Source organism: Armigeres subalbatus, chromosome 2 (assembly GCF_024139115.2).
Source record: "Armigeres subalbatus isolate Guangzhou_Male chromosome 2, GZ_Asu_2, whole genome shotgun sequence".
NCBI classification, from domain to species: Eukaryota; Metazoa; Arthropoda; class Insecta; order Diptera; family Culicidae; genus Armigeres; species Armigeres subalbatus.
The window spans coordinates 160381767-160395109 of record NC_085140.1 but is presented as its reverse complement, the minus strand read 5'-3'; the positions used below and the strand labels follow the sequence as shown (position 1 = coordinate 160395109).

Sequence of the window (13343 nt, the reverse complement as noted above, 5' to 3'; positions counted from 1 at the left end):
GACCAAACACTGTCTCTTCCATATATCCACGAATGTCTGCTCGCCCAGGCACCTCTGCATGATTGACCTGAACACGTCCGGATTTGTCATAATGGCTGCCTTCAACGCTATGTTCGGGATCCCGTCTGGACCATGTGCTTTACTCGGGTCAAGGCTCATCCTCGCCACCTCTTCGTCGACTGCACCTACCTTCGCTGCTGATGGCCATGGGTTCGGCAGTTGTGTGGGAATAATGCTTCGATTATCGTTACCGCCTCATTGGACATCGCTTGAGAGAAGCCTTTTGTTTTGGCCATCAACACCCAATAGACGTCTCCCCATGGGTTCGAGTTGAAGGTGCGGCACAGTCTCTCGAAGCAGGCTTTCTTGATGGCTTTTGTGAGGTGTATTTTGGATGAAAGGTGCATACGAGACTTATTCCATCAGTCACATACCCCTCGCTATGGTTGTGTAACTGGCACGATCTTAAGTTGGTAACACTGCAAGCGCAGCCACGACCGCGCATCGTAGAAGACCATCTTCCTCGCATTGTTCAGTGAAGTCCCGAAGAGGTAAGTTGCTTCCCGGCGAGCCACCGTATTTCTCTCGCTAAGTGATTCATCCGCTAAGCTAGTTCCTGAGACTAAATCTGTTAATCATTGACGATTTACATTGGCGATCCTGCCAGTATAATATAATTGTATTACTAAGGCAAGCAAAGATGAAATCATTTGGCGAGGGAAGAAAAAAAATGCTTTCGAAAAAAAAATAGCGGATGAATCACTTAGCGAGAGAAATACGGTGGCTCGCCGGGAAACAACTTACCTCTTCGGGACTTCACTGAACAATGCGAGGAAGATGGTCTTCTACGATGCGCGGTCGTGGCTGCGCTTGCAGTGTTACCAACTTAAGATCGTGCCAGTTACACAACCATAGCGAGGGGTATGTGACTGATGGAATAAGTCTCGTGTGCACCTTTCATCCAAAATACACCTCACAGCTTTTAAGGAATTCCTTTAGGAAAACTTTAGGATCAGCCTCGTCGTTTTAAATAGCTCGATGCGTTCTTCCCTCACTCCCGCCGAGCGTGTCCTTTGTAATCTTCTTCTAGTCCTGGAGCAGGTGACGAATTTCTGAACGACCTTCTTCCTAGATATTTCGAAGAAACTGCTTGAGGAATTACAGAAGAAACTAATTTTAAAAAAATCTGAGATAATCGCTGAATGAATTCGTAAAAAAATCTTTAGCAATTCCTGAATCAATATTTCCGAAGAAATTCCTTAAAAAAACATAGAACAATACCCAAAGGAATTTCTTAAGAAAACCTAATGACATTTTCGGAAAAAAAATCCTTACAGAATTTTCTAAAGTTTTCCTGAAGGAATTCCTGGAGGTTGTTTTAAAGGAGGGAAACTTTGAAGATATTTTAAGAATTCTTTCTTTAAACTGTCTAAGACATATTTTAAGAAATTTCCAAAGAAATTTCTAGATTTATCTTTAAAGTGATTTCCGAAGAATTTTTTGAAGGAAGAATTTCCGAAGGAATTCTTGAAGGAATGTCATTAAAATTGTTGGAGATATTCCTTCAGGAATTTGTTCGGAAATTCTTAAGAAAATTCCTGAAATTGTATCACTGATGCTGGAAGGAATCCAAGGAACAAAATCCGAAAAGAAATTACTGAAGAAATTTCAGATGAAATGGAATATCCGATGAAATACCTTGAAGAACTCCTGAAATAGTTTCCAATGGAATTTCTGTAGGAGATTCCAGAAGAATGCATAGATAATTTTTTGAAGGAATTTCCGGAAAAAATCTTTAAGGAATTTCTCAAGATTTTCCTAAAGAAATGTCCGAACTTATTGAGGAAGTTCCGGAGAATATCCTGAAAAAAATTCGGAGAAATTTCTGGATTGATTAGAGGAGATTTTTTTGAAGAAGTTTCTGAAGGATTTTCAGAATGAATAACTGAAGAAATTCTCGATGGAATTCCTGAAAAAAATGTCTCAAGGAATTTCTGCACATATGGCCGAATTAATTTTTGGAGGTATTGACAAATGCGTATTCACGAATAAATGTCAGAAGATAAGAAAATATGATGATGGATCGACAACAGTCCAGATATTTTGGGAGTTACGTTGTTTGGAAGTCACGCTCTGGGGTCAAATTGACCCCAAATTGAAATTGCTATAACTTTTTTATTGTTTGGATTTGTTGGGCTGGGAAAATTGGAAAAATTCCATTTATCAGAATATCTCGAGTAGTCCAAAATAATGATTTGATATATACCACCATCTAGCGGCCAAGTTCGAAATCGCAACACATAAGATAAGATAAAAGATTTAACATTTTTCATCGGCATTATTTAATCTCTAGTTAATTTTTATTATAAATATATGTTAAATATAATAAACTAACCAATTCCTCATGTCAAAGCACACGCCTTCCTGAATAGCCTTTTTGAAAAGGTGCAGTTCAAAATGGGTAGATTTTACAGATATAAGTAAATAAGCATAAAAAATCACTGTCTTTACAAAAACCCCTTCCGCGAGATACCCGTCCACCTATATTCAATCTTATATAGCGTCGTGAAATATAATTAAATTGTCTTTCGAAACAGCCCACAAAATCTCAAGTTGGCCTAACCAGGGTTTGAAGGAATCGCTCTCAATAGATAACGAACAACGATAAAAAAGGCAAAAACCTCTTAGAATCATAACAAGCCATGAAAACAAAACTATTGCAACTGATTCGGATAGGCAGCCCTCACCGATGGGGTTTGATAAAACGCTTTGTTCTCGCTCATTTTATGTTGGGGACCATATTTTATTCGCACAGCTGTGTAAAACAAGTTGAAATGCATCTTCAGAACCGGTGCCCCCGCAATTGGGGTTTATTAAAAGAAATTTATCATGGGTTGTAGCCCCCCGTATCAGTTCATTATCGTAACAGCTACCGAAAAACGATTCGAAAAAGAATCGGTTGAAAACTAAAAAAATTGCAGCCTTTTAAAGGGGGCTGGCGTCATATTGACCCCAGAGAACAAACAAAAGGTTAATTACATATTAAAAACCCAGATTAATTCACCTAGCGGTGATGGCGCCTTTCTCGCGCAAAAAGGTAATACATATAGCCTTTACGCTTACACCTCGATGATGTACAAGAAAGGCAAAACAGTTACACAGACAGACATTTGTTCAGCTCATCGAGCTGAGTCGAATGGTATATAACACTATGGGTCTCCGGGACCTCTATCAAAAGTTCGAATTTGGAGTGGAATGATAGCCTTTCGGTACAACTTAGTTGTACGAGAAAGGCAAAAAAGGGTTTGTTTCACTACTGTTTTGAACAGTAGTAAAATCCTGGTTTAATCCTGAATTTAGGATTGCATAGCAAGAAAACTAAATTACTGAACAATTTCTGAACGATAAAATACAATTAAAATTTTAACACCAAATTATTAATGAACCGATCACACCAAAATTGCTGGTGCATTCCTAAATCTCTAGCGCCGCCAGTAGTACCACCAATATTATTGTTGAAAACGCAATTTATTTCGCTGTCGTAGAGTTTTTAAGGGGGCGGGAGCAGCAGGGACTATGTCCAAGGAAAAGATCATCCCTCTCCGGGCCGCCTGTAAAACCAATCGTTACGAGCAATATAAGAATACGACTCGGTTTAATCGGCAAAGACCTAGGCGACGAATGATGATTGGAACCATGAAAAACATCAAGAATCATCCCGAGATAGATTGTTAGGGTCTGTCTCATTTGGAGAATATTTGTCGAATAACCCTGCTCGCAGAGCAAGATTACTTTTGACAGATATCGAATCATTTTTCATCGATGTCTTATTGGAATTGCTGAGTAGGAGCAGCCATTCTTATGACCGGGTGATTTTTTAATTTTCGAACTGTCGAACTGTTTAATTCTCCAAATTAGACAGACCCTTAGTCGTCGACTTACTGCAACCCCCCACGACCACAGGACTGGCCGGAAGGCCAAATGGTCGCTGTGGGTTTATCCATCACCAACCCTCCACAGAAGTATGGTGATAGTGATGTCTGTCTGTGTGTATGTGGGCCAACAACTCACTCTTAGGCACTTAATTATGTGACATAATCCTTAACCGATTTGCTCGCAACAAGTTACATTCGTCGTGGAATTCAGTCCCTTTGAAAATTAGTCGGATTGCGTTTCGGAGTTATTGTCAAGTCACTGTTTTTTCCCAAGGGTCCCGCCGTGGAAAAAATCTAAATTGAAAAAAAAATGTGCAGCAGAAATGTAAAACAATGACTGAAAACAAATGGGAATTGATAAAAATTATGGGATGTATCTCCCTAAATTGCTTTTTTGACCTATCTTAAGTACTTTTCTTAATACATTTTATGATGCGCCAGGGGTATTGACTGTGTTTTTTCTTTCTGCGGTGAGTTTGGTTTTCGGTTGCTCTCGTACCGATCTCTATACCGTGCCCGACACCAACATCTGGCTGCTGGAAACGTTCTTCTCGTCTGAGGATCTCTGACAGGCCCGTCCTGGGTCGCCTCTGTGCAGTGGCTACACTTGTCGTGCTGTTCTACTCACCGCTCCATGGATGGACTCCCACAGATCGTTCATGTTGTCGCCAACGTTGATTGCACTTATCCGATCTTTCGTTCGATAGCTGACAACAGTGATCGAATTTTACAACAACGAGATAGTGATCTGAGTTAACGTTCGGACCTCTGAATGTCAGCGCATCGATAACATCCGAGCAATACCGCCCATCTACCAGGTCATGGTCTATCTGGTTGCAAGTTTCACCAGTTAGGTATCTCCAGGTGTGCTTTCAGACATTCTTTCGTGCAAAGTAGTTGCTACGGATGGCCATAAACGGCTCAAACAATTACTACAACTGTCTCACGTACAACCTTTCCTATTGCTGCAACCATGAACGACCACTACAGCTGACTTATTCGTAAACGTCAGCACACCTCTTGTCCTGGTACACAGCCAAAAACGGCACCTACATCCTACAGCTGACTTGGTCGAATGCGTCAATACATCTTTCACCCCTGAGCTCAGTGGCTTCTTTTCTTTTCTGAACTGTTAACAAAACGTAGCGGCTTGGTGTATAATTCCTGAGGACGCGAAGGATAATCCTCACCTCATCACAGAGCAAAACTCTAAAATATGAAACCTGATTTTGGCAGGGCATATCCTTTTTAAAGAATACCAAAAGCTCTAACCACTCCAAGGTAGTTGGTCTACGTTTTCCCGTGTACTTGACCTTATGTACAGAATTAGTAAACGTACGGCTTATTTAAATTTGCTGCATTAGATTTTAAATTGTTTTCATATGGAAAAAAATATGGTTCTGCTGCTTGATTGATTTCTTATTTAAACTGTTTTATACTTCTTTGTTTAGCATAAGACGAGTTAGCTTTACTCCATTAAATTCACGAAGTAGTAGAATTGGGTGGAATAGTACTGACTCGTCTCATGGCAAGTGTCTTATGTCTCCGTTTCAGCTGAAAAATCTATACGTGTTTATTCTACCGTGTTTTCCGCGTTTTTATTTCTAAGGAAAAAAAGAAAGCAGAGTAATTACGAAGCTGAAGGAAAACTTGATTAAACGAATTGTTTACTAGGGTACAATGATGAAGGCATCTACATAACAATTGACAGGAGAAATCCGAGCCGTACCATACCAAACGATCCAAACCAAAACCAGCACAGTAAATTATTCGGCGAAAAAACGGATCAATTATACCCCAAAAAAGTATTCCATCCAGCCGTGCGCACTACGCCAGGTAACGCCAAACCACACGCGTATCAATTAAATGCGATTTCCGGTAATAAATTTAAGATTATTATCGCTTTTGTGTGAATACTGGCGGGTGTGCTCGGCGAGGTTTTGTTACCCTGTCTCCCTTCGTCCGGCACAATTAATGTGTGTTACAATAATCTGGATTGAATCATGTGCAGCAGATCATCGCGATTGTTCGACTGCGGATAAATTATTACTGTTAATTGCGGTTTTTTTATTCCAATTTTACCTATCGCTTGCACCGAGAGGTATCAAAAAGATGCAAGCTAAACCAATATCTTCTTCATGACCAAAATCATTATGTTACCAGTAAACTTAGTCATCATAAGTTTATAAGCATTACTGTCACTAATATTCAATATTTTACTTTTCCTGTTATTTTTCACAAATCTGAATAACGAGAGAAACACAATTTTACACTTTACCTAGAACACCGAAGAAGTTTCCCCTCCAACTTGAGTGAAATTTCTTCCTCTACCTCATAACTTTGATAACAGATGCGAAGTTGTGCTTCTAGATTATAATTGAGAAAGACACCGCCAACACTATGTAAATTACTCTTTTTTCAACACCATTCCAAACCGAATGCCGTCCCACTTGCGTGCCGGTGAATGGATGCGATTAATTTATTTGACAAAACTTAAATAACAATAAGCATTCCATTTTTTTATTTCGTTTTTACAGCAACTGAATTTGAAGACCATTTCCAACAGCTCGATGCGTTGTTGATTAATTTTGGGTTAGCCAAGGGTGTTGCGAAGTCGGGCAATCGTTGCATCGAGAGCAGCCAAGTTGAATCCGGGATCCTTTGGTGGGTTGCGGCGGATATCGTCCAGCCCCTTGAGGACATGGTCTGGTACTGGTGGCTCGACCGGGAGGTGCGCTCCCTGTGGCTGGAATCCATAAGTATCGGCAGTGTACTGCACTCGGTATTGCACTCCATCTGGGCCCGTGTAGGCGTATTCTCCAGCACCGTTGGCACCATCGTAACTGGTTTGCTGAGCAGATATTCCATTACTCGTTTCGTATCGGTAGCTGTATGCGCCATTTGGTTCGATGTTCTGGTCCTGGGATAGAATCACTGCTTGCGATTCGAGCCCTCCTGGAGTAAATCGTTTCTGTGGGGCAGCTAAACTGATTGCTACCAGGGTTGATAGTACTATCTGCACGTGAAGAGGAATTAAAGTTAGAATTACCTCACCAGTTGAAAATATTGCCGGACTTACCAATTTGCTATACATTGTGATGGGATTCTAAATAGCCGATTGTTTGTGCTAGAAGACGACTTAGAACTGACTGATACCTTAGCAAGCAGTTGTTCAATCTTTTATACAGAGATCTATAAACATCACACACCTTCCGAAGCGTTTAAGGTGGGCCTCCTTCGAGTGTTAAAATCTGTTCTTCGCTCGCGCTCTCTTGCCCCGGCGGTTCAATAAATAAATTACCAAATTATATTCTTCATTTGCTCCTACCTCCAGCGGAACCCCAACGCGGTCGTCGCTTCCTACGAGAGCCACCGCGACTCGTCATCCGTAGCTTGGTGCAGCCTCGGTATTGCTTCTGCTGGTTCAACAAGCCCAAAGGGGCGAAAACTTCTCCACTACTCTCGAATCAATTGCATGAAGATTTGTACCGTCGCGGCACACCGATCGTTGGTTGGTTGCTAGGTCCGTTCTGTTGATGAGTTTTTCTCACTTGGCTTGGAGTGACTCCCGAGGTTTTTGGTGTATTAGAACATGAATCGACGATTATATGCTCCATTGAGCACGCTTTAGAAACTGTATGCTATTTGTATCATGTAAATCATGTGAAATAAAAAAAAAAGATGCGTTGCAACACCGTAAATTATTCTAAAAGTAGAATGCAATTAAATTTAAGGATTAAGTATTGGTCATTTCTATGCTCAAATGTCGGATATAGACTGAAGGTCCACTGAGCAACAGGTAACATAACATGACAACATGTTCTTTTTTCCCATTGGGTATGGATTAGGGGCCATCCAAAAGCAGCGCGTTTTAAAGTTTCAACCTTGACCCGGGCTCAGGGTTATTAGTAAAAAAAAACGATTTTGGAGTAATTCTCCGAAAACCAATTTCTCACATGCAAAGTGCAAGCCTCCACATATCCACAATCATACATTTCATTAAAAAACTTATTTTCGAAACATATTTTATGTTCATCAACAAGAACCTCAAATGCCATTATTTCCAACGTCATTTCTCCGAATAAGATAATGGCATAATTACTCAATTCATCTACCATAACTCGAAAACATTCCAATCAAGACAAATATTTCAGACTTCATAAATACAATACAAATACAATACAAATACAATACAAATACAATACAAATACAATACAAATACAATACAAATACAATACAAATACAATACAAATACAATACAAATACAATACAAATACAATACAAATACAATACAAATACAATACAAATACAATACAAATACAATACAAATACAATACAAATACAATACAAATACAATACAAATACAATACAAATACAAATACAATACAAATACAATACAAATACAATACAAATACAATACAAATACAATACAAATACAATCCAAATACAATTACAAGATACATAATACAAATAATACATAAATACAAATACAATACAATACAAATACAATATAAATCCAATACAAATACAATACAAATACAATACAAATGCAATACAAATACAATACAAATACAATACAAATACAATACAAATACAATACAAATACAATACAAATACAATACAAATACAATACAAATACAATACAAATACAATACAAATACAATACAAATAAGACAAATACAATACAAATACAATACAAATATAATATAAATACAATACAAATACAATACAAATACAATAAAAATATAATACAAATACAATAAAACTAAAATACAAATACAATACAAATACAATACAAATACAATACAAATACAATACAAATACAATACAAATACAATACAAATACAATACAAATACAATACAAATACAATACAAATACAATACAAATACAATACACACAAATACAATACAAATATAATACATACATATATAAATACAATACAAATACAATACAAATACAATACAAATACAATACAAATACAATACAAATACAATACAAATACAATACAAATACAATACAAATACAATACAAATACAATACAAATACAATACAAATACAATACAAATACAATACAAATACAATACAAATACAATACAAATACAAATACAATACAAATACAATACAAATACAATACAAATACAATACAAATACAATACAAATACAATACAAATACAATACAAATACAATACAAATACAATACAAATACAATACAAATACAATACAAATACAATACAAATACAATACAAATACAATACAAATACAATACAAATACAATATTCCGGAGACGAGCCAGACTCGGGCTGAAAGTCTCCTTAATAAAGACACACAAAAAAACAAATATATAGTAAATATTGGAATCGCTCTTGGACGTTACCAGTTAACAGGCCAGTAAATGTTAAAATTTATGAAGAACGAAAGAGAAAGAGATTGTTTCGTACAGTGCCCTTTTGACATATGTATATCATCTTCTCTAACTCGGGCTCCGAACAAGTTTAAGGGAAACTCCAATTTTCTACGAACGTCTGCGAGCTCTAGCGTTCACCATTCATACCCACATCAGAAAATCGAAAAACCAACATCCACTTGGACCCACATTCATCACACCGCAGCAAATCGCGAAACGCGAAGACGACGGCGACGACCCTCTGCAAATCTGACTTAAATGTCACTCTCCAACAAAGCACGCAATTTGCTCATGAACTTCTTCCAATCGAACCCCGATGACAATAACCACCATAAAGCAACAGCAGCAGCATCAGCGGCAGGTCGCATTTGGATCATCATCGTCGGTCGTCGGTATCCTCCAGGGCAGATCAGATGCATCGCAAGATCTCTCCTCCATTCGCTTTGGCGTCCATCATGCGAGCGCGCTCCGCTACCACACAGCTGACGAGCTGCTGATGGGCATTGTTTCCACTAACAGAACCGAAGGTTGAGTAATTCATCGATTTGATTCGCAAGAGATGGTTTAGATATTTTTTTTCCACGTAGGTATCTAACATGTGTTCTGCATAATGTCGCGTGCATGATTTATTAGGGAATGGAACGAGTGTTTGTGTGTATGTTCTCATAAATTATATCGGATGGATGCAAATATTTTGACACCTGTCGCCCGAAAGCGATGGCAATTATTTTGCGCTGATGATAAACGCTCTGTCATCGATGTTCGTTCAGCGATTCACGGGACATGGTGAGAAGAGTTTGACATGAATCACACACTCGTCGTGTTCATCTGTCGAGCAGGTCGCCCATTAGGTCATATGCGGATTATCTCCGTCGTCGGTGGAATGCCGTGAGGCGTTCATTGGTTAGCAATCATAATTAACGTGAGCGATATTTGATGGGTTGATCGATGACTGGCACGCTTTGAGCATTACATTGCATATGTTAAGTGTAATTTAATTTCCTATAAACGCATAAGTTAATGAAATTTTCGTTTTTCTTCTCGTTTCAGGTGAATGCTAACACAATAATGGATAGAACAATGCTCAGAGAATTCCATCAAAGCGGTATACAAACTCCAACTCCTAGTTTTTTGAAAGCGTTTTATGCTACAACAGTTGATCATCGCTGACAGAGCGACAAATTGGACACGGTGTGAATTACCAGGCACTAATAGTTGTTGCATGCCGGGAAAACATTAAATACTAATTTAAACATCGCTCGGCATGCAACATTCTATCTTTGGATCAGTTTTGAGATGCCACTACGGGATATTGCTGCCGTATAACCAAATGCAGAACGGTTCTCAACTCATGATTGTAGATGTAGTTGCCTCAGTAAGGATGGGAAGAGGCAGAAAATGAGGGGCGTTGTATTATTAAGAAAAAGGGGCATTTTTAAAAAGCATTGAAGCTGTAAAAATCACACAATGCAATGCCATATCGGTAGAGTAAAGATGGTATTTTGGACTTTTGGTAATATTTTGTCTATTTTACTTATGATTAAAGTTGAAAATGTGATTATGAAAGATGCTAAATAGACACATGATCACTATTTATTTAAAAAAAAACTAAGTAGAAAAACAAGTATAATACAAAGGTGATCGCCAAGTTTTTACGGCAGCAGTTTGAAGTATGAAGACATTTTTCCTTTCTCCTACAAAAACTTGTAACAAAAGGAAATAATTTCTTTCCAAATTCAACCTTTTCGTATGAGGATTAGCAATCAACTCGACGAACTAAGCTATTGTCTGTTTGTCCTGGTTTATGTGTTTGACATATGAAGCATGCAAACATTTTTGGAAAAATTTTATCCTCAACCGATTTCAATTGAGTGCAAGAAACAGCTGCCATGGACAGTATGAGCAAGTCACGCCCTTACAGTAAATTTAGGATTAGGAGAGGAAAATTAGTTTGACACTCATTATTATAATAGACCGAGGAATGCTCTGCATCTCCGTGAGCGCCAAGGGAAAGGAAACTATGGTTTGTTGAAAAGGTTATTCATGTGAAGCCACCTTGGTAAGCAACTTGATATTTATTATGAACGAAGTTATTTTGAATACTCGAAAACGAGAACCGTGTTTCAAATCTATCCAACGCCGAACAAATATGCTTTGTTTAATGCTAATGTTTTCCTCAGGGACTTCTTCACTTTTTAGCGGTGCTCAGTCATGCGCATAAACCTGGTTTGAGGCCTAAGAAGTGAAGATTCCGGCCTTTAATAAGAAAGAGGCCCTCTATAAATAATTCACAATGGCCCTAGGAATCCACGCCACGAATTTGCCTCTTCGACAATGTTGTACTGATCTGATTCAAATCTGATTACATTTACACTCTGAGCCTGACGTCTTGAGTCGGATGACTTTTGAAAAAATATGATAGATTAGTTAAAGACATTTTTCGTTTTCTGTTGGACATTTCTAACAAAACACTGATGACCTTTAATAGAAGAAAACTAAATACGTAATTGTTGACTCAGAATGGGATTATGTAGTAAGCGTTAAAGGAAAAATTTGAATAACATTAACTGTATGGTCTCGCTTTTAAATCGACTTCTATAAAAACATTCGTCGTGCCTGCCTTATCCTAACGGAACTATCAATTCTATACTTTCGCCTCTCATTCTATCATGAACATGTACGTCTAAGTTTGGAAGATGATATTAGCATTTCCATATCATTAACTGTATGGTTTAAGTCTAAATTTGTTTCGAAATTCCGCGGAATTTCGTTATATTTCGTTAAAAGCTGTTTTTTTTCTAGCGAAATTTTTGTGATTTTACGAAACGAAATGAATAAATCAGATTTCGCCATGCTCAAATTCCGCGAAATTCCGAACCACCTAAAACGAAATTTTTCGAAATACCGCATATGCTTACCAAACATGCGTCTTATTCCGAAAAATCGCTTTTAAATGGCCATTTTGGCTTTATTCGTGTAATTCTCTTCATAGGATCTTGAAATGATTTGTAATCTTGATCATTAGAACTGAAAACCGATGGTTAAGAGTGTTAAAATTGGCGTTCGGAATATGAGTTATGTTCGAGATTTGAGCCAAAACAGTACATAAAAAAAACAAAGTAAGCCTTTGTACGACCGCGCATCACTCAAGAATAGATAGCCCAATTTGTCGTAATTCATATTCGTTCTCATTTTCCATTTACGGGGAAAAATGTTGTGGGGAAATTGGAATGCTTTGAAAATCAAAACTAAATCTTCTCGATAAAATGGGTTACATGGGATTTTTTTTTTAATTTGGACCATCTTACGCATAAAACAAAGTTGTGAAATATTGAAATATCATTCTGAAGATCCGAATTGTTTTCTAGATAAATTGTGGATGCAAAAAATTGTATCAGAAAATTAATCAATTTTTCGGAGAGTCAAATTTCGCCGGTCAGCTAGTTTAAAATAAAAATTACCGTGGAAATTTCGAATATTTTCCAAATAAATGCAAAATATTTCCCTTCAAAATTCAGAAGAACTCAATAAAATTTCCTTTGATATTTCTCGGGTACTTATTCAAAAGGACGTAAGAGATTTTGTAAACAAAGATTCAAACGTCGATTTGTCCAATCTGATGGCACTCCCACTCAAACCATCACCACAGACAGGTAGGGGAAAGCTTCAACTACCAGTTGGTGGTGTTGGTTTCCGTTATACAGCCGACTCTCTACATCTCGATGTTCTATATCTCGATATCTCTCCCTATGTCGATGGTTTCCTCAGTCCCTTCAATCTACATACATTTGACCTTTCTACATCTCGATAATCTCCCTATCTCGATGGGTTCTGATCATTTTTTTCCTGAATCACTCTCCTGACGTCGATATGTTTAGAATGTTAGGCTACTAGACCATCTTAAGACAATAACAAACGCATCAACAATAGGAAACGACATTTGTTTTGTTGTCGTTTTTCATAGCAACGTGCTGTTTTGGATCTAGTGCCCATTTCAATTTTC

General features: G+C 37.8%; 2 protein-coding genes across 2 annotated transcripts in view; one reads left to right on the top strand and one right to left on the bottom strand.

The window, feature by feature from the left end:
* The window catches only part of LOC134211097 (Krueppel-like factor luna), a 994395-nt gene that overhangs the window by 629539 nt on the left and 351513 nt on the right, over window positions 1-13343 (top strand). The window lies entirely within an intron of this gene.
* On the bottom strand, window positions 6343-7169 carry LOC134211099 (endocuticle structural glycoprotein ABD-4-like). Its single transcript, XM_062687712.1, has 2 exons — window positions 7015-7169; window positions 6343-6951 (listed from the first exon to the last, which is right to left on the bottom strand). The coding sequence occupies exons 1-2, from the start codon at window positions 7027-7029 to the stop codon at window positions 6529-6531; spliced, it is 438 nt and encodes a 145-aa protein (XP_062543696.1). The 5' UTR covers window positions 7030-7169; the 3' UTR covers window positions 6343-6528.